General features: G+C 32.8%; 2 protein-coding genes across 4 annotated transcripts in view; one reads left to right on the top strand and one right to left on the bottom strand.

Moving 5' to 3' along the window:
- LOC139493388 (PHD finger protein 24-like) overlaps positions 1–21,766 on the top strand; it is a 31,028-nt gene extending 9,262 nt beyond the window's left edge. Inside the window, exons 2-7 of the mRNA XM_071281758.1 lie at positions 11,919–12,104; positions 12,630–12,708; positions 15,607–15,806; positions 17,764–17,927; positions 19,853–19,948; positions 20,673–21,766. Coding sequence (XP_071137859.1) covers positions 11,919–12,104; positions 12,630–12,708; positions 15,607–15,806; positions 17,764–17,927; positions 19,853–19,948; positions 20,673–20,829 — 882 coding nt within the window. The 3' untranslated portion in view covers positions 20,830–21,766. The remainder of the gene's footprint in view (positions 1–11,918; positions 12,105–12,629; positions 12,709–15,606; positions 15,807–17,763; positions 17,928–19,852; positions 19,949–20,672) is intronic.
- LOC139493389 (spermatogenesis-associated serine-rich protein 1-like) overlaps positions 1–22,242 on the bottom strand; it is a 69,915-nt gene extending 47,673 nt beyond the window's left edge. The window contains exon 1 of one of the 3 annotated variants that reach the window (XM_071281761.1): positions 21,911–22,242. In XM_071281761.1, the coding sequence (XP_071137862.1) occupies positions 21,911–21,962 (52 nt within the window). In that variant the 5' untranslated portion in view covers positions 21,963–22,242. The remainder of the gene's footprint in view (positions 1–21,910) is intronic. The other 2 variants (XM_071281759.1, XM_071281763.1) reach the window with 2 other exon arrangements.
- Positions 22,243–22,802: the final 560 nt, after the last annotated feature.

Here is a 22,802-nt window from a genome sequence, read left to right as displayed (position 1 = left end):
TGGTCAGTTTTGGTTGATGCGGTCAAATATGGTCAGTTTTGGTTGATGCGGTCAAATATGGTCAGTTTTGGTTGAGGCTGTCAAGTATGGTCAGTTTTGATTGATGCAGAAAAATAATTTTGTTACATGATTACATGTTACTGTCAGTCTGAGGTATGAAAACTACTGATATTTGTTTCTGATGCGATATTTTGAAAAAAAATAGGAAATGCTGGCACTCTCAATTGATGCGAGAAAAAAAAGATTTACATAAAAAAAAAAGCAAATATGGTAAGTTTTGGTTGAAACGGTCAAAAGATTTTATTATACGACTCAGTCTGAAGTATGAAAACTACTGATATTTGTTTACGATTCAATGTTTTGAATAAAAAGAGGACATGCTCATTGACAGATCAAGGGGTGGGGGGGTTTCAGGAGTTGGAACCCCCTTTTTTTGACGATCAATGCATTTGAATGGGAACATATAGTTGGAACCCCCCCGCCCCCCCCCTTTTTAAAATGGCTGGATCTGTTTCTGATGCGATATTTTGAATAAAAATAGGAAATGCTGGCACTCTCAATTGATGCGAGAAAAAAAAGATTTACATAAAAAAAAAGCAAATATGGTAAGTTTTGGTTGAAACAGTCAAAAGATTTTATTATACGACTCAGTCTGAAGTATGAAGACTACTGATATTTGTTTACGATTCAAAATTTTGAATAAAAAGAGGACATGCTCATTGGCAGATCAAGGGGGGGGGGGGGGGGTTCAGGAGTTGTAACCCCCTTTTTTTGACGATCAATGCATTTGAATGGGAACATATAGTTGGAACCCCCCCCCCCTTTTTAAAATGGCTGGATCTGCCCCTGCATGCTGGCACTATAAATTGATGCGAACAAAATTGTTTTCCAATATTGCTGTAACTTGTGATCACTTGTATAGTACAGTCCCTCTTGACCTAAAATTAAAACTGAAGTACTGTGCAGCTATATAGATTTGCAGAAAGAAAGAGCAAATAATGTCAGTTCAGATTGATGTGGTCAAGGACGTATATCTAATAACGTATATCTAATATACGTCCTTGATGTGGTCAAAAGATTTTTGTTAAACAGGTCCGTCCGAGGTATGAAAACTACTCGTAAACAAATATTACATTTGGTTAATGAGGTCAGCTAATTTTGTTATGTGATAACGAGCCATCCTGACTCCCAGAATAACAAATGTAAAACAATTCAACGGCCTAATTTATGTACAAAAAATGAAAGAAAAACAAATATTTTATGTTACACATCAACAAAAGAAAATCACTGAATTACGGGCTCCTGACTTGGAACAGGCACATACATGCAGAATATGGCGGGGTTAAACATGTTCTCTTGCCGATTATAAATCTGAAATAAAACCGGCAAAATAGCAAAACTCTATATAATATTAATCGCTATTTTGCCGAAGCTTTTATATTCAGACAAATATTTCTTAAAACTTATAAATCAATTCTAGCCGTAGAATTTATAAATCAATTTTAGCCGTAGAATTTATAAATTAATTCTGGCCGTAGAATTTATAAATCAATTCTAGCCGTAGAATTTGAAATCAATTCTAACCGTAGAACTGTTCTAGAAGTAGAACTGACCAGTTCTAGCTAGAACTGTCTAAAACTGTTCTAGGGTAGAACTGTCAGGATCAGTTCTAGCTAGAACTGTCCAAATCAGTTCTAGGTAGAACTGACCAAATCAGTTCTAGCTAGAACAGTTCTAACCTAGAACTGACTAAAAGGTGTCAGGCTGACAGTTCTACATACTGTTCTAGAACAGTTCTCCTGACAGATTCTGACAGAATTTATGAGAGGTTAGAACTGATCTCCACTGTAGGTTGTTAGTTCTGTTTGTTCTGCTTTTGTTCTGTTTTTATTTTGATTTGTTTGGTTTCTTCCTCACATGAGTTCATATAAGTAAAACGGTAATATTTGAAAATAACATATTGATGTTCATACCTATCAATCAAATTTATATTTATTATTTTGAAATGAAATATTATATGTCAATAACAACCAATTGGGGAATAAATTGACTCGAAATTACATATATATATATATATATACGAAGCTATGGTCAGGTTACAATACAATTTAGCAAACAACTTGTCAGAGGTTTCATTTTGAACATAAATATAATTGTATAAAACTCCTTTGTTCTTCGGGGGATCTTAAACGATGCATGTCTTCATTTTCGTTCTTTGTTTGACAAATTATTGGTAAAAATCATAACAATAACTCTTTTCAATACTTAAAATCGTCAAATAAAATTTCTGTAATTTTAACAACTTGAATTTAAATCAATTCCATATACTTTCAGAAACTTTTAAACTCCGTGTTGTTAAGTTATCAAGGATATAATTACATCAATTAGATGACGCAGAGAAGACGTATATACTTTATGATCTTAATATAACTATTAAAAGTTGTAAGTGCCTATAATTGTATTCCTATAAGTATAAAATGTGTATTTTCCAATGACTAATGAATATGTAAACAGTAAAATAACATTTTATGATATAAATGGCGATATATTTACACCACAATTCACCATGGGAGCAAGCTTTAACTACTGGCTCTGTATCATCTTTCAGAATTATGACTTTGATTTTAATATTAATTACAATAGTCTTCCTTTCAGAAATGATAAGACAGATTGATTAATTTGCGCTAAACGTCTTGTGGTAAATTCTTCAAGTATAAAAAGACAGTTGAAAATGATACCTTTTAGTAAACTTGACTATAATTCCCAAGCAACTAATCTCAATCATTCCTATAATTCCCAAGCAACTAATCTCAATCATTCCTTTAATTCCCAAACAACTAATCTCAATCATTCCTATAATTCCCAAACAACTAATCTCAATCATTCCTTTAATTCCCAAGCAACTAATCTCAATCATTCCTTTAATTCCCAAGCAACTAATCTCAATCATTCCTATAATTCCCAAGCAACTAATCTCAATCATTCCTTTAATTCCCAAACAACTAATCTCAATCATTCCTTTAATTCCCAAGCAACTAATCTCAATCATTCCTTTAATTCCCAAGCAACTAATCTCAATCATTCCTTTAATTCCCAAGCAACTAATCTCAATCATTCCTTTAATTCCCAAGCAACTAATCTCAATCATTCCTTTAATTCCCAAGCAACTAATCATTCCTTTAATTCCCAAGCAACTAATCTCAATCATTCCTTTAATTCCCAAGCAACTAATCTCAATCATTTCTTTAATTCCCAAGCAACTAATCTCAATCATTCCTTTAATTCCCAAACAACTAATCTCAATCATTCCTTTAATTCCCAAGCAACTAATCTCAATCATTCCTTTAATTCCCAAGCAACTAATCTCAATCATTCCTTTAATTCCCAAGCAACTAATCTCAATCATTCCTGTAATTCCCAAACAACTAATCTCAATCATTCCTTTAATTCGCAAACAACTAATCTCAATCATTCCTTTAATTCCCAAGCAACTAATTTCAATCATTCCTATAATTCTCAAGCAACTAATCTCAATCATTCCTATAATTCCAAAGATACGTTCACAAAATTCTTCTGTATACATTGTCAGTGTAGCTACATTGTCAGGGTAGCTATATAAACATTAAACGATTTGTGTTCCAACCAAGAAGTCAGAATGTATGTTGTTGCTCCTTAGCATGTGGGAGCCATGTTTCATTACCGTATATGTTCTATTGTGCAAATGCTTTAAATACTCTTCGTGCAACCTATTGTAAAATCTTTATGAGATGTTACTAGATACTTATATAAACATTTATTGTTAAGTTGAGATTATTGCTTCTTTTCATCTTAATATAATAAAGATAAAAAAAAACAAATTATTTCCCGCCATCTTTATGTTCGTTTGTACTTAACTTGGAGCAAGATAATGTGTCTGTCTTATATTGGTTTATGGAATATTATTGTTTCCATTATCTACATGACATTGTATAACTTCTGAGCACTCGATATTGATATTTCTTGGTAATGTAATAATTGGAAGATTTATATGTCTAAAGTTTTGAAAAACCTCTTTTACTTAGCAAGCGGCTTTTTATAGTGAACGTTTTGTCAGTTTATCCACACGTGCGTTTATTTCGTGTGTCAGTCGTTTCATTTGATCCAAGTGTCACCCCTAAACCAAAGACTTGATTTCAATGAAACTTTCACCGATAATTTAGTATCTATGTATCTGATGGCATGCTTTATCTTCATTATATTTTTATTAAAATAAATAGTTATTGGTTGATTAATCAATCATGAAGTAATTATCGCAGTTATAAAATTAAAGCGCCTCAAACTTATATTTTGTTTATGTAATATCAAGTACAAACATTTATTGATGAGTCAATGTTTCGTAAACATTTGAATAAAAATAAAATACAATTTTGTCTGTTCAATATGTTACATGATTGATTAGGTCTCGAGAGATAGAACGTGGCTCAAGGTCGTGTTATATGTTCATTATTAGGTTTTATGTTTATGTAACATTTATACATTTATAACTCTATCATATTATATGACAACCTTGTAATTCGATATGTAATGAAGTATATAGAAAAAGGAGCCAAACACTGCACGAACATATAGATGGAAGCGACTGATGTTGTGTAAAACAAGATATACCGACAATGTAATAACATATAGATGGAAGCGACTGATGTTGTGTAAAACAAGATATACCGACAATGTAATAACATATAGATGGAAGCGACTGATGTTGTGTAAAACAAGATATACCGACAATGTAATAACATATTTGGGATAACATATTATTGCAACGCATGCTTCAATCGGGGAAGATCATGTGTATCTTTTCTTCTTTTTTATCTTAATAATTTTCGGGTTGTTATAGACAAAATATGGTCATCTTTTTACAAATGGGCAAGCATGGGTATATGATTCTTCCTTCTGTCACTTTCCCTTTCTTTATTAGTAACATATTCTATCAGTCGATGTCTAATTCGATTTTGATCTACTTGCCAATTACTACTGGATAAATACTTTTTGGTAGTCGCTTAGCCGTAGAAGTTTTTTGTTACATCGTCGGTATGCCTTGTTTTAATCTGTTAGGAGTTCATGCTTACACGATTATTTGACTTCGATGTTTTTGTTTATATAAAAAAGAAGATGTGGTATGATTGCCAATGAGACAACGCTCCACAAGAGACCAGAATGACACAGTGATTAACAACTGTAGGTCACCGTACGGCCTTCAACAATGAACAACTGTAGGTCACCGTACGGCCTTCAACAATGAGCATTGACTAGTTTTTCATTTGACATACATACAATTCCGCCAAGCGAAACGTTTTTTTTTATATTAATAATTATGTGTATTTTTTTTTACAAATAGGATAGGAACAAATAAATGCTTGTTATAACATTAGAACCTATTAGCATGATGCCAGTTATGAGTCATTCGATAACGTTAACTATTTTTTTAACTGAAACTTAGACGACTTCCATAATTTGAATTTATCTTTCAATTCGGTTTCGGTATTGAGTGCACTTACATGGCAACGCTGTTATAGTCTGCAATCAAACATGAACACACACCTACCATCAGATATGAAAATACACGAAATGAGCAGCTCTTCATTATCATGCTTACCGTTTGGAACTTTTACAAAATGCAGATAAAGTTGCAGTAGCGACAACCTTTTCTGCATTACTAAACAAATTTTAAGACATACGCATGTATATGCTCTACATTAATGAGCCTTAAGACAACAACCAACCAGCATATTTAATGGGTATAAAATTAAATGGATTCGACGAAACTATTTTTTGTCAAGTTCATTCGTTGAACACAGATTTTCGTAAAATAAGTTAATCATATAAGTATCTTCCTGCTTTTAACCTATTTTATCTAAAGCACGTGCAAACCTCTCATTCAACCCTTAACGATATCCTTCCTGCATTGTAAGTAATTATATCATTTGACACACTTTGACAAAGGCCTTTAAGTAATTCTTTGAATCAATCAAATAGCCGTTACGAATTATGCAAAGACAGAAAAATGAAAAACCTTTTTTGATTCGAATTATTATTTCATAAGGCAGTAAATACTTTTTTTCATTCACGTTCAAAACTAATGAAATCACCTAGCAATGATATAGTTTTAACCTTAACTTTGACACAGAGCAATTTAATTTCAAAAGGATGCTATTCCAGTTTTTGTAAATGTATTGAAAGTCCGATCTTCGTTTGGAATACTTTATGATCTACATTAAAATCTTGTTGGAAAGCCCAACAAAAAGATACCTATAGTAGATCAATAGCAGACTAAATCTAATACAATTCGTCAAACCATAAACATCATGGTCTATCATGTATAACATTCCAGCAGACACATACCCTTTATTGATTATTGTTTATGGTAATAGACACTAATTACATTTGATTTGGTTACATCTCACCAGATAACATTAGGTGCAGCAATTGCAGTTTGTTTTAGTGGTGGTATGGGATCCTCTTTCCTAACCCTTTATCATTCAATAGACGTTGTGTAACTCATTAAAGTTATTTTTACCGTTTTCATCCTAATATAGACCTATTTCTGTGTTGACGGCCATAGTTCTGTTCCTACTCAATGTTTCAGCAGTATCAGTTATATCAAATCAGTTAATGTAACTCAGAATACTAAACAAGTTAACAAATCTAAAAGATATATCTGTGATGTATAGCTAGTTTTAAGTAAAAATCTTTTTTTATTTTATTTGGTCAATTTGTTGCCATGATTTTGAAGAGACAGCTCGACCAAATAGCAAAAAAAACAGCTCATTGCCACCAAAGGGTCTTCACCAAAGCAAGATAAACACAAGATCATAACTCATACTGTACAGTAAGCTATCAAGTGTCTCAGAAAACACAAGATCATAACTCATACTGTACAGTAAGCTATCAAGTGTCTCAGAAAACACAAGATCATAACTCATACTGTACAGTAAGCTATCAAGTGTCTCAGAAAACACAAGATCATAACTCATACTGTACAGTAAGCTATCAAGTGTCTCAGGAAACACAAGATCATAACTCATACTGTACAGTAAGCTATCAAGTGTCTCAGGAAACACAAGATCATAACTCATATTGTACAGTAAGCTATCAAGTGTCTCAGAAAACACAAGATCATAACTCATACTGTACAGTAAGCTATCAAGTGTCTCAGGAAACACAAGATCATAACTCATACTGTACAGTAAGCTATCAAGTGTCTCAGGAAACACAAGATCATAACTCATACTGTACAGTAAGCTATCAAGTGTCTCAGAAAACACAAGATCATAACTCATACTGTACAGTAAGCTATGTACAGTAAGCTATCAAGTGTCTCAGGAAACAAAATGCGAAACAACAAAACAGGGTCATCATACAAAAATAACAATTATGACAATTAACCAACTACATCCACTTGACCACAAGCTTTGGACAGGTATAGAAAAAATGCGACTGGTTTAACATATTTGTATACATTTAACAATTGAAGTTTGTCTTAATTGGCATCACTACATACGGGTTTTTGGAGATTACAAAGATCTAACAAATGGTCTACGATGCATATTCTGCTTAAACTTATAAAAATTAAAAAATGTACTCTAGTCACAGAACTGGATTTATATCAATTGTCAGAAAACACTCTTTCAATTAATTTTGTGCGTGTCGTGATTCATTTCTGAAAATGAAAGATAAATTTTCGAACTATGAAAATAATGAGTTCGCATCCTACTTTGTAATATTACTTCCCAAGTCAGGTTTTTTTTTATACCATTATATTATGTCATAAACCAATCAATTCGGTAACACAAGGAAAAAACTACTATAACTAATAAACTTCAATGCAATTAACATAGTTTCAACAGTATTATTAAAAATTGAGAATGAAATATGTCAAAGAGACAACAACCCGACCAAAGAGCAGATTACAAACAGCCAAAGGCACCGAATTAGAATTTAAAAAATGGGAAATTTAACATCGTGAATTAAAATATCAGCACTATTGCTCCCCTTGAATCTAATAAGTAAGAAGAAATACATTAGAGGCTGTCAAAGCTCTGCCTTAAAATCGTATTCCCGAAACTAACAGAAAGGATCGAGATACGAATGTCTAAGAAACTCAACCTTGTATTTTGTAATCTCAATTCTTTTTCATAAGTCAATTATGACTTTGAGTAAACATTGAAGGTTATTGTTGTAGTAATGCGAAAATCTAATAAGTTAGAGCCAAGTGTTGTGTTGAGGTAAATGTTCTCTTTTGTGCTTCAATGTTTTGCCTGTACGCTTTTAGGAGATTACTTGTATTCAATTCCTAATTGTATAGGGGAATTTATTAATGTCTATCATTTGACCAAGTTGGACATAGATGTATATTTTGCGCGGACAGAGGTCAAGAATAATACAACCTTTTGAAGTATAACTATTATAATTAAGGTTGTGTATCGATGTTGCAGACATTCATCAAGCACTGGCTTAATAAAAATTCTACATCTATGAGTTATTTTAATTTACTTCTGTCAACAAAGCTATATCACAAATCATATATCGTTAGTCATTTGTTAATATGTATTTCTTATCTTAGCAACTTTTTCAAGGCAACGTTATTCTTCAATGTGAATGCAATTATGGGAACAACTTCTCAAAACCAAATATAGCTATCAAAATGGAAAGAGCATGGAAACGGGAAATATATCAAAAGAGACAACAACCCGACCAAAGAGCAAAAAAAAAAAAAAAAAACAGCTAGAAAATCCTGCAACCAAAGTCGGGAGTAAACTCATGTCTCTTTTCAAAAACATCTTTTACAAATGATCATCTGTGGGTTTTAAAATGACGAAAATGTTATAAATAATCAGTTTCTGTAATGTAATTTGATAGAATTCATCTATAGAATTAGGCACAAAACCGCAATTATGTTTGACGACAGAGATTCCGAAGTAGGCAAAATACAAACAATTGATAGTAAATAATTTGTTTGAGAGCTGTGATCTTTTCTGGAATAGAATCTCGAGAGGTCGAGTACAAAATACGACGTCAGCAATTATATTTTGTTTTTTGTTATTTGATTGAATTAAACCATTTCAATTAATATTTTATAGTTTGTCTCTCTATATTGTGATGTTACACAATTGTTTCAAGTTAGGGTGAAGGTTGGTACCTATTAAAACGTTGTATCCCGCTGCATTTGTTTGCACCTGTCCTAAGTCAGGAGCCTTTTCAGATTGCTTTTAAATGACCTTTATTTCGTGCCTTTATTTCGAGTGGACATGTTTGCCTTTTCGTCGTTTTTCATAGTTTGTCATAGTATTGTCGACTTTCTTCAACTAAGATATGTTATTGTCCTTTTAATAACTTTTCAGTAAAGTAAAGTACATTGTACCCATACAGATTCAGCATGTCAAGTATCAACATTATGGCTGTTTTTCAGTTACAGTAAAACACTAATAACATAACCGAAAATAGCTGTGTTTTAAATCCCGGAAACCTCAAGCACATTGAGTGAAATTTATCTGGTAGTCGTTGTATTAAAGGGATTTTAACGGCTACTTTTTTTGATTAAACATTCAATAATGAACATTACTGACATTAAGTATAGGTTTGATAAATTGGATTGTAAAAAATCAAGATGTTTAATGCAGTGAGGTCCCTTCGTGGCAGTATACGTTAAATTCAAACCACATTTCATTTTAAAAGATCTATTTATACACCAGCAGTTTGATTTTGTTAAAGTTTGATGTCAGTAAAATAGATTAAAAAGTATTAATTACGCATTTAATGAAGTTATTCGCATGGCAAAGTAGTCCATTACTTTCGTATATGACGCGGGTAATTTCCTAATTCAAGATGTCCTTGACATTGTAAATTATGTTCTGAAATGTATTTTATGCCTATTCTATTGAGTAAATGCTGTCACGTTCACCATTTTCATTCTAACTTTTATTCCATACTTTGTTCATACTATTGATAATTGAAGATAATGATGTCTTATTCCTTGAACTATTGATTCATCATCGCCAATGTTATTGTTTTCGGTAATTTAATCATCGATATTTCGACTCACTAGTATTGTCATTCTTGCATTCTTCACCCAGGTTTTTCATACCCTACTTTCTAAACCAGAAGTTATATAGTGATAGCGGAGTCTGTGAATTGGTTTGTTTGTCCGTTCGACCTTATGTACAAGTTTTGTATCCGCATTTGAACTACCTATTTTTAACCTCAATTCGATTTAGATTTCAAGTTTTCCAAGAAAGCCATAGCTTTATTTTGTCATTCATGTATGTGAAGGTTGGGTGTGGGGAAGGGGGTGTAGTTTGTGGGCTTTAATTCTCACAACGCCTATAGCTACGTACTATTTCAGGTTACGGCAAAATATTTACATGTGAATCTAGTAGTCCTACATGATACATGTACATGGCTAAAAGATATGATAAACTTTTGAGTTCTGGACCTTTGAAGTTAAATAATTTTGATATCAACAAATGTATAATTCTATGAACTAGATGGACAATATTCAATTTCTCAAAGGTCAATGTCCATTAACAATCTCTGTAGAATAATCGACATGGAAACATAGTTTTTACCTCAAGCAAGTGCTATCAAAACTTAAAAAGATTATTTATATTCCAGTTATCTGGGAGTTTCGAGATCAAAATTTTTTATTTTGGAACTGACGTAAAACATCTGTATTCAGTTTAACTTTCCTTAACATTTACACACATTAACGACCAATCATTCAACTTTGGGGCACGGGAAATCAATCACAGGAACAAGATTTTCTAAGAACATTGATTTCTTTTACCCAAATCTATACGTACACCAACTTTATTCACCTCCCTTTGAAAAAACAACTTTTTTTCTGAGATATTGCAAATAAACGTTTTTTTAATGCACGTCCCACAAAACAGAAGTCCCGCACTAACAATATCTCTTTTTTAACATGAAGCAAAATTACTTATTACAATACAATAGTCTTATAATAATAGAAATGTTTTTCTATCAGTACCAAATAAAACTTTAACTGTCTTAATGTAGTAATCCGTAAGTGAAAGATGAATGCTTACTGAAATAGCTGTTCATCTTACGAAGGATTACAGAAATAAAATAGTGATGTATGTACAGCGGTACACATTTATCAAAATAAAACAATCCCAGGAAAAACGGGAAACGCTAAGTTCGTCTGCTTTAACCTTCACAATGTTGTCAATGACCTTTTGTTAAAGCAGTGTTGACCATTTACGGTGCAACTAAATAGAGACACATTAATTTATCTAATAGAATAGAATAACAAATGAGAATTCTAAGAAAACAGAACACAGCAGTAGTTTCATAAATCATCCAGTCACATTGGAAGACGTGTACCCGTGAGGAATGATTAAATTCATTTATGCAATATTGTATATGTTTTTCGCCAGCAGACGACAGGTTCAAAACATCAATCTTTATTATTACTAATTCCCGCGTGAACTGCAGCAACACTTAAGCGAATTCCTATATCGTCTATATGATGTAATATTACATAAAATCACGCAATTTTCATCTTTAATCTAAGAAAAAAAAGTAATATTGTCTAAAAGAGAATACGTATTTATAAAATGATCAAACATTGTTAGATTCTGTCCAATAATTACCATGGCGTTATTGTTTTGGTATGGAAATGAAGGCGGAGAAAACAATTCGGTGAATTAAGAACATGTTATTAGTAGTATTTTCTGCATCTTTTCGGGAAATGCACTATTTGTGCAATAATCAAGTTAGAAATAATTAATTAACTTCTAGTGAGAAAAAAATTCAAACAAAAAGTAAACAAAAAAATAAGATATAAAAAAAATATTTAGAGATCAGACAATATTGCCGTAAACAGCTTGAATAAAACAATGATCTATGATATATCTTTTCAGGTACAACCGGAGGAACTCTGTCATGTATGCAGCGTCTATACCGGTCGTGAGACGTACCCTTGTCGTATATGCTACAAAGTTTACCACGAAGGCTGTCTGAGGAAACTAGGACAGTGCAAAGATCCTGCCTCCTCGGCTTTGTTAAAACGAGCCGTGAAACCTGTTGGATGGAGCTGTCATAAATGTGTAAGTAAGATATGCCCAGTGTTGTCAGTTGTATGCTCATACTGCCTACAGTACAAGTGTAAGTTATCTTAAATTGAAATAGCAAAAGTACCGAATTCAAATGAAAATTTAAAACGTAAAGTCCCTTATTCAACTTATCAAATGGCGAAATCAAAATCTAAAACACACCAAGCGAATGGAAGAGATGACTTCAACTTTGCCAAAAAGAACCATTCCTTCCGTAAGAAGCGACCAACGAAATTACAGAAACTGGGAGAACCCATATGCAGTTACTACTGGAAACGGAAAGTTCAGAATAGAAAATCGAAGAGATAATTTTTGTTGTAAAATTTAGTTCTCAGCCAATTCTCATCTGTCATTTGATAGACGAATGTCAGAATTACATTAAATTCAGTTTAAAGGGAATTCAGCATTGGCTTCATACTTTAGAATTAGTGAGCACGTTGTTGAAATATCATAAAATCGCGACCACAGTTGCCCAATATTTAAAATGATCGTAATAATTATCTCTCAATGTTTTGACAGGACAACCTGAGTAATGTTTTAACAGAAGAAGAAATGTGTAATTTAATGGCAATGTTTGAACGACACGAAGTCATGCGAGGTAAGCATGTATAACATATTCCATGTAGAACGTAATTATATTATTACTTTTACTGTCCTTGAACAATGGACTAGACCCAACACTATAATTGCTGCACTTCAGCAGAAAACGATTTTAACGAAATTCCAGATATAATTATTGCAGTGTTTATTTTGGATGAGATATTTGAACTGTCTTTTTTTCTATTTCGTATACAAGGAACAATAATGTATATAAAACGTTAGGTACATCATCACTATACCTAACCTTATTGGCTGACTAATCTCGTTTACATGCTTTTGACTTGGGACTGGAAAATTAAGAATGTGGCAGGGTTAAACATGTGTGTGTGTGTGTGTGTGTGTGTGATGGCTCAACCTTCCATTAAATTATGATAGTGATGTAACAAGACATAATACGATCAAACGAAAATATCATTGGAAAGGACGCCACTCCACAAATCGTAGCTAGGCATAAAACAAAGAGCAGAAAGACAACAGACACATTTGAATTACGTATCTAAGAGTACTCACATTTACTAAAATCTAGTTCAAACTGATAAACAAATCCTGCTTTCCATCTAAACTATCAATCATATCGCATCTAATGCATTTAGTGTAAAGACACCAATTGCAGTCGGTGAAAAACATGATCAATGTGCAATTCAAAAATATAAGTATCGATAGGATATAGGATCGTAAGTATTTATAACTATAAGTATCGATAGGATATAGGATCGTAAGTATTCATAACTATAAGTATCGATAGGATATAGGATCGTAAGTATTCATAACTATAAGTATCGATAGGATATAGATTCGTAAGTATTCATAACTATAAGTATTGATAGGATATAGGATCGTAAGTATTCATAACTATAAAAATACAAGTTATGCTTTACCATATATGCACAACAAAATCAATGTAACGAAAATATAATATTCAAAGATTTTTGTACATATTTTGTACATATTTTGACTATTTTTAAATATAAGTTTATGATAAATTGAGAATGGAAATGGGAATGGGTCAAAGAGACAACAACCCGACCAAAGAGCAAAACACAACCAATGGGTCTCAATGGGTCTCAATACAGCTAGAAAATCCCGCACCCGAAGGCGTGCTTCTGCTGGCCCATAAACAAACATACTAGTTCAGTGATAATGGACGTTATACTAAACTCCGAAATGTATAAAAGAAACTAAAATTGAAATGTATGCAAAACTAACAAAGGACAGAGATTCTTGGCTTGGGATAGGCGCAAAAAATGCGGCGGGGTATTCCTGTTTTTTGTTGTTTTTTTTTTTTTTTTATCTCAACCCTACCCCTATACCTCTAGCCAATGTAGAAACTGGTTCGATAATTTAACATTGATCGTTTCTTATTCTACGTGCTATATAAATAACATCACCGTTAAAATTAGGATGTGATATTCCGTTTGTAATGAGTTTATAACCAAACCAGATATTCGTACCTCTGAAAGCATTTCATTGGTGGATGTAATAAAAATAAAATGGAGCGTTGTTGGATAGTGTATGGGAAGCATAGAAACAGGCCTAGGTCAGATTGGTAAATACCAAAAATAATTAAGAAGACACTACGGTGTAACACTTGCAACGAACACAAGCATATTCAAAGTGACAGTGGAGAGCCGTATATAACTAGTATAACAATATCATCTCATCATGTTTGAAAATATGTACAGCGTGAAACAGATGAAAATCAGAAATTTTAAAATTAATTTTGTAATTGTCCTAGAATTAAATACAGAAAATATGTAGGAATTATGAAAAATACAAGATTTATTATCAAAGGCAAGAAATGATAAAACAGGGACAAAGAAGACAATCATTCATTCATTGATCTATAACAAAATCGATGACAATAATTTATTTCCCAGTAAAATTAGATAGTAATAAATAGTGTACTGTCAGTCAAACATTTTAAAATGTCTGCGCTACCGACATTCTTACCAAGGAAAGATGTACAGTATGAAGATTCATGGTCATAGCGTTATTATTGTTTGAACACAAAACCCACGAGTTTGGTTAATCCAGAAATGTGAATTCATTAATTTGATGCCAGAACTGTAGCATCGTTTATACGAATTACTTTCGCCGTTTATATTCTTCGGAGAATGTACTTCAAAGGGTAATCTTGTACGAACGATCGTTTTTTAGGACGAGAAATAATTCAGGCAGAAATGAAATATTTTCTGTTGCCGGTAATGGCATCATTCCTTACTAATATAACTAAAATGGGAAATAAAGGCATGCATATCATGGGAATGGTTTTGACTTTCTGACATTGCACACCTCTAGCATAGTATTTATTTGTTACGCAATTAGAAATCTGCCATAGGATATTGTTTATGATAAATTTCAGTACCGAACCACGGTAATCGTTACCATCTAACCGACTGTACAGTGCTTCAACAATATAACCACGGTAATCGTTACCATCTAACCGACTGTACAGTGCTTCAACAATATAACCACGGTAATCGTTACCATCTAACCGACTGTACAGTGCTTCAACAATACAACCACGGTAATCGTTACCATCTAACCGACTGTACAGTGCTTCAACAATATATTTGTTCATCTTATTTATGTTTTCTTTAGAAGACATGAGACAATTATACACTAGAGACATAAGGACAAGGACGCACACATTTAGGTAACCGTACGGCCTTTGACAATGCACAAAACCGAAGTGGTTTTAAAATTTATTTCAGGAATATTCCTTTTGCGTTTAAAGGGGGCTTACATTCATCAAGAGAAAAAATCGGACTGCTCCCATCGTATTAGTCAACACTAAATGTCAGATATATAATTAGTTTTACACCTACTCTTTGTAGATCAAACACCTCTCAAATTTCAATATAAAGTTATCATGGACTTTAATTGATATTTTCAGATTCCAGTATATCATTAGAGGATTATTTAGATTTTCGAAAAAGAGTGTATAACGAACTGACTAATTCTGAAATGGAACGAGATCAGATTCAAGAAGAAACTAGGACATACCATCGGGTAGATAAAGATAGCACTGGGTCCATCACGTGGTGGGAGTTCCTTAATTTTGAAACAACACGAATATTACAACAAAGACATAAAGTAAGTACAGCTTTAATTGTACAAGTAAATTTGTCCGTGGTAATACGACAGAATATTGAATTAATTAACATCTTCATTAGGAAACGTTAGTTTCACATGCATATAGTGGAAGATAGGTTACATAGTAGTTCAATAGGGACATATACTATACAATTATGGCCCGTTGAAGAGGTGAATATCCAAAATTGTCAACACGAGAAGGTTATTTTAATGAGGGCGCAGCCCGAAGTGAAATAACTTTTAAGGGTTGACAATTTTGGATATTCATCGACTCTAAGGGGCCACAATTGTTTTATTATACCGAACTAACATTGGAAAGGCCTTTCGAACACTTCTTTGGACTTTACACAACAGTCAACACAAACACACAAGCTGAAAATACCTTTAACGGCTTTGTGTTCTTGAATACCTCGAATGTACAACAAAGGTAGAATCTTTTTGTAAAATATTGATGGCCCTGAAAAGGACCGTTTATAAGAGACACGGCTGCTGGCACTCTTTTCACGACCACTGCCTTATTTCCATTTCTCTCGGTGGGCTTCCAGTGTAACGTGAACGCTGCCATTTTGTTTATTTACGTCTGTGACGTCATTTTCATGGGAGGTAACTCAAGTACAAATCAACAAACTGAAAAGGTTATTCACCGGTGAATAATAGGGTTATTCACCGCTGGTGCAAATTTTTAGGGTTATTCGTCCTTCCTTGCAATTGAATGAAAAACAACAGAATTATTCCATGTCACGTGATAACGTTTCACCCAATAGAATTGTTTAAAATATATGTAAGGTATAATAAATACTAATATATCGTCGATATTAACAGTGGGACAAGAAGAAGTATAAAACATTAAGGAGGGCCAAATTGTCATATATAAAGAATATTTTTATAACCACTAAGATAACCTTAAATCTTTAAAAGGGCGTGTGGTTACCAGTCTTATTTCAAGGACTATAAGCTTGCTTTCTGTGACCTTGTTAATGTAGTTCTCTTCGTGAGTGCAATGACTTAAACGGGTTTGTCATTTAGACAGGCAATCAAAATTAAGCCTACCAAGATAGATCATAAGATATGTTATCAGACGAAAATACACTTTAATGTTTGAATACAATATAAATATATGATTAGTGCCTATTTTAAGGAATAATTTCAGCACTTATTGTCTTTCATTGGCAATAAATATTGATTCCTAACGTCTGAGAAGATTTCACATTATGGAATATAACAGAAGGTGTCAATGTACATCGTAAATCATTGATATGTTCATCCAATAGATACCTGATAATTAGTTTCGGAGAACATAAAAGTACAAAATTGAGCAAAGCGTTAGGTGGTGGTGACATCATATTATGACGTAGCCTTTGTATAATTCACAAATTCAAATAAAATTAAGTGATTTTTGGGAACCATTTTGTACATGTTTCATTTAAATTTAGGACTAGAACCTCGAAATTATAGCCCTATTGCTTTCTATGTTAAACTCTTGAATTTCAAACATTCATAGCTATTTTGTTACTCGTTTAGATAAAGTAATTTTATGCCAAGACTATATGTTATCCTTGCTTGTGCTGAAAAATTAGAAAATCTTTTTTAAATTGCTTAATTGAAGATACTGATTCAATGAAGGTTGGTAGGAAAACAGACACTGATCTGAGGAACGAACAACATGTGTTTCAATTTCATATATTTTTTAAATCATTCAAAAGAAACTTTCAGCACTGATTCTACAGTAGTCCTTATTCTTAAGGCTTTCATTTGACCTAAAAACAAAATAAACAAACATTTTACTTATTTAGCTTTGTAAAGGAACTAGTTCGTTTAAAATAAGTAATACCTTCTTATGGTCTTCAGACCGAAATCGAGTTAGTGGTTTCGTTATGTATATTTACGATTTTTTTCATATTTGCTTTGTATATATGCTTTTCATAATATAACTTGAAACATGTTTTTGGAATTTCAGAACTCATTGCTACATTTACTACACAAACGCGAGATAGAACTAGCTAGACGACTATTCCAGATTTATGACGAGGCACATGATGGCGTAATATCAGAGCACAACGCACGAAAGGCCATAGCAACATGGTATACATTATTTCTTGAACCAGACGAAACACTACATGGGTAAGATGGTATTTCAAATAGCAGGATATGTTATTTTACATTTTTAACTTTAGATAAACACATTTTGATTGTTTCTTGATTAATAACATATTTGTTATGTTTGTTAGATGGTTTTTTTCAACAAACTATCGGCATTCCAATGAAATCAACTGTGTCCCTTTTCTTGCATACTAGTTCCTTTATTGTTATAAAGCTGACTTCATACAGAAACATCTTAGAAAAAAGAAAGTAGCAGTATCCTTTAACTTTACTTTTCGCTATAAAGATGATTCTAAATTTGGTGACTATGTTGAACGCATCTTCCCATCGAACTTGCGACAAAGGATATAACAGATACAGTTCAGTCTGCCTCATATCTTGACTTATATCTAAACATAGACAACGAGGGTTGGTTGAAAACAAAACTTTACGACAAAAGTGATGATTTCTACTTCCCAATTATGAACTTTCTAGTTATATGTAGCAACATCCCAGCAGTGCCTATTTAAGGAGTAGCTATATGTCCCAATTGCTACTGTCCTGCTACGATATTCCAGGGCTTGTATTACTTATCATGATTTCCTTGATTGATAATTGCTGCTAAGAATGAAGCTAGCTATTAAACCAACAGTTCCCAAAGGTTGAAGTTGAAATAATCCCTTCGTAAATTTTACTAACGCCATTATGAGATTAATATTTCGGTAATTCTATTGATTAGGCATATATTCATTCCTCTCGAGCTGAAGCGAATATACGGCCATGAATATATTGTAAAAATCAAGATAATAAAAAACATTCAACTTTCATATTAAATAGTACACTACTTTAATTGGGTACTTGCAAATTGTAAAAGATGCTTCATATTTTTCATCCATACAAAAAATACTTTGGGTAGATATTACATCCAACACCGGCCATAAGTGACAAGTCTCAATAGACTGGGTAGATATTACATCCAACACCGGCCATAAGTGACAAGTCTCAATAGACTGGGTAGATATTACATCCAACACTGGCCATAAGTGACAAGTCTCAATAGACTGGGTAGATATTACATCCAACACCGGCCATAAGTGACAAGTCTCAATAGACTGGGTAGATATTACATCCAACACCGGCCATAAGTGACAAGTCTCAATAGACTGGGTAGATATTACATCCAACACCGGCCATAAGTGACAAGTCTCAATAGACTGGGTAGATATTACATCCAACACCGGCCATAAGTGACAAGTCTCAATAGACTGGGTAGATATTACATCCAACACCGGCCATAAGTGACAAGTCTCAATAGACTGGGTATATATTACATCCAACACCGGCCATAAGTGACAAGTCTCAATAGACTGGGTAGATATTACATCCAACACCGGCCATAAGTGACAAGTCTCAATAGACTGGGTAGATATTACATATCCAACACCGGCCATAAGTGACAAGTCTCAATAGACTGGGTAGATATTACATCCAACACCGGCCATAAGTGACAAGTCTCAATAGACTGGGTAGATATTACATCCAACACCGGCCATAAGTGACAAGTCTCAAAAGACTGGGTAGATGTTACATCCAACACCGGCCATAAGTGACAAGTCTCAATACTTTGGGTAGATATTACATCCAACACCGGCCATAATTAAGTGACACGTCTCAATAGACTGCAAGTGAAAGACTATTCGGTGTATAAAGTTATATAATTTACATGTCTGCGAAATTATTAATGTCTGAATACTAATATGCTGATTTTTCCCCGTCCAGACCCTACAAATACGTTTTTTTTTCAGATAAGGTGACAGAGTCTTGAATTTATTTACAACATTTTATATTTGAATCACTAACAGAGATTTATTAATTTGCTAAAGACGTTTAACAAGGAATACATGTGCACTTTAAATCGGAAGTAAACGGTCGAATAATCATTTTTAATTTAAAAATTTTAATTTTAGATATGCAATAATGTCACAAGTAAAAACAGAAGATATAGGCAAGGTGATTACAGAAAATCTAACGTTTACTATGGACGAAGAAACCAGCAGCGAAAGGTATCTTTTAAACCGGATTATTTATAGAATTAACATCAAGTAAATTTGAAAAAGTAAAGCCTGATAAAAAGAAAAAAAACGTAATATTTAGCTAAATTGATCATGTCATAGAGGCATGCAAACCCTACAATATGCTATACTTTCAATGAATTTAATACATTCCGTCACAATCATGACAACCCGCATATGATATTAAGTTGCTTTAACCACTAAAATTGTATATTACATGTACTCCCTGGTACATGCTTAACAAGCTCACAATCACTTTTCGTATATAACTGATAGAACAACAGACGATTTAAGAGTTTACGTTAAGTACGTATCCACTAACTAGGTCGTCCATTTATTGCAACATTATATAATTAAGATTTAAGATCAATTGCATTGAGAGGATACGGCTAGACGGAACAATGCAAGACCAATCTACATGAGTCTGGAGACAATTCACATCCTGATATAACCATTTAAAACATGATAGATATAATACTTGAGTACTTTTATCATATCCGTTGTCAATTTTCTGACATTGATAAGCAACAATTTGTTCATAGCTTTGAATACGAAAACGAATGAAAAACGACAGATCAATTCTGATAGTTTGTCCCTTCACATTTGACATAATATTACCACCTTCTTTTCTTTTCATTTCATAATAAGCAATAATTATAGACATCTACTCCATATATTCCATCAAACATTTTCATCAAGTTATTTATTTTTTCAGGACAATGTCATGGAACGATTACCTATTGGAGTTAGCAATATACATTATAGCGGCACGTTCGAATCTAAGCCCAGTGCCAGTAGAAGGTTCCGAATGGACTAAATCTGTAGTTGTGTCAACAGAAATGGATTGTGATCTTAAACGGACTTCATTATGATATTCATTCCTCTTGACAATACTGTAACATTGAAGGTTACACTAAAACATTCCATGATGCCAAGACTGTTGCAGTATTTTAACTTTTATGCAATATTTAACACTATGAAAACATTAATATATGAGAAAGAAAATGACAGATCCAGCTTATATATCGATTAGAATATCTAATATATTTTAAAAGTATTTATTGTTGGTATCAGTAGGGATGTTATCGAGTATTCGATTACTCGAGTATCGTTCGGTAGAACCGAGTATCGAATATCAAATTAATATTGGACTTCCTGGTAGGACAGTGTCCCTGTTTTCATAAAACTGATTCTCCAGTGAAGCAAAACGGATGATTTAACAGTAATCACTGAATAATTGTTATTCTACATTGCCGTTGAGAAATGCTTCCGAAAATGTCATTTTTGACATAAGAACTGAGTAGCGAGATGTTTCGTTAAAAGTGGTGAGCTACACACCAGAACAGCTTTTCTGGGCCGCGACTGTCGGCTCAGTGTGACTTTTGTCATTCCCGAAATATTGGTAACGTACTGACTCATTGTTACACTGTTTGTTTTCCCGGTTTTAAGATATATTACTTAACAAGTTTTCGAGTATCGCTAGGTAAAACCAACGAGTACTGGATTAGTAATTCTTCACCGAGTTGACATCCTTAATGTTTACAATGATAAAGGAAATATCCCTTTCACTTTCTTTTGTGACTATTTGTAAATTCCAAACGTTTATTATTTTTAAACTGGTACGGATATTAAATAACTGCATATATACATGCTAGCAATGTACAATTCTTCTTCATGCAGTGCAAGCAATTAGTTTGAAAAGAAAGAGTTATGCAGAATTACAAATCCTGGTACAGATTTCAGTTTAAACCCGTTTGTCTTATTTGTTATGAGTAGTTGTACAAACAATTAATAAATATGCAAGATATATTGTCACTTTATGAATACAGAATGTAAACCTAATGGCGAAACTACATGCATTGTCTACAAAATAAAAGTAGCAACAATACGTATCATTAACAAACATAACAGTGGTTACAAACAGAAATACAAATAAAATCTTGCGCTACTTACCAAAGAAATCTGCGCTAGCGCTGGTACTTCTGGTCAACACAAGCGATGTCATCCTCTCTTTTCATTGAAGAGTAAAGCCTTTGTACAATATATTCCACTTTATCAGAATAGTATCATCGAACAATTCAAAACTGAAAACATGATGAAAGTTTATCAATAGATTTAACAACTAATCACTAAGGAACATTTTCTATAACTAAAATGTCCCATTAAAGTTTGTGAAATCTTATTGTCACTTTATCAACTGTAACTAAAGCAGTGCAAACATGGAAGCATTTTCATGTTTACAAAGTAAATATCTATATTGTTTTATGAAGCGTGTAACTAGTTATATTTGGGTAGCACTGTATCAATGTGATCAAGTTTAAATATGTTATGTCTATCTGAATAAACCCACAAAAAGGCCATCGACATCTATTGTCTTTATAACAAATATTATCTAATAAATCTATCTGAAAGAACATCTCTAGACCGTGTAAATTTAAAATTCGACCATACTCGTTCATCTCTATATTTTATACTGCAGTGTTGTTTCTTTAATATTCTGTCACCGAAATATGTTAATAAATTTTGTACAGAAATGATATTATCTACTATTATATCGCAGTCTGTTTATTTTCATTTCCACTATAACGTCAATGCCAGTTTATTGTAAATCATCATACAACACCGCAGCTTGTTCATTGTAATTCCCAAAACGACGTCAGTTCATTTTCATTTCCACTTTAAAAAATAAATTAGTTCATTTTAATATCTTTTATAAAACCGAAATTAGATATAAATATATATCTATATGATCATAGAAAAGGCTTCAGACGGACAATATCTATGAAGTGTTATTATTAAAGTTATGATAAACATAAGAATGTACGCGTCATCTGAAAGCACATTT

The sequence above is a fragment of the Mytilus edulis genome, chromosome 10 (assembly GCF_963676685.1).
Source record: "Mytilus edulis chromosome 10, xbMytEdul2.2, whole genome shotgun sequence".
NCBI lineage: Eukaryota > Metazoa > Mollusca > Bivalvia > Mytilida > Mytilidae > Mytilus > Mytilus edulis.
The sequence above is the reverse complement of the archived record's forward strand: the minus strand, read 5'-3'. Positions and strand labels throughout refer to the sequence as shown.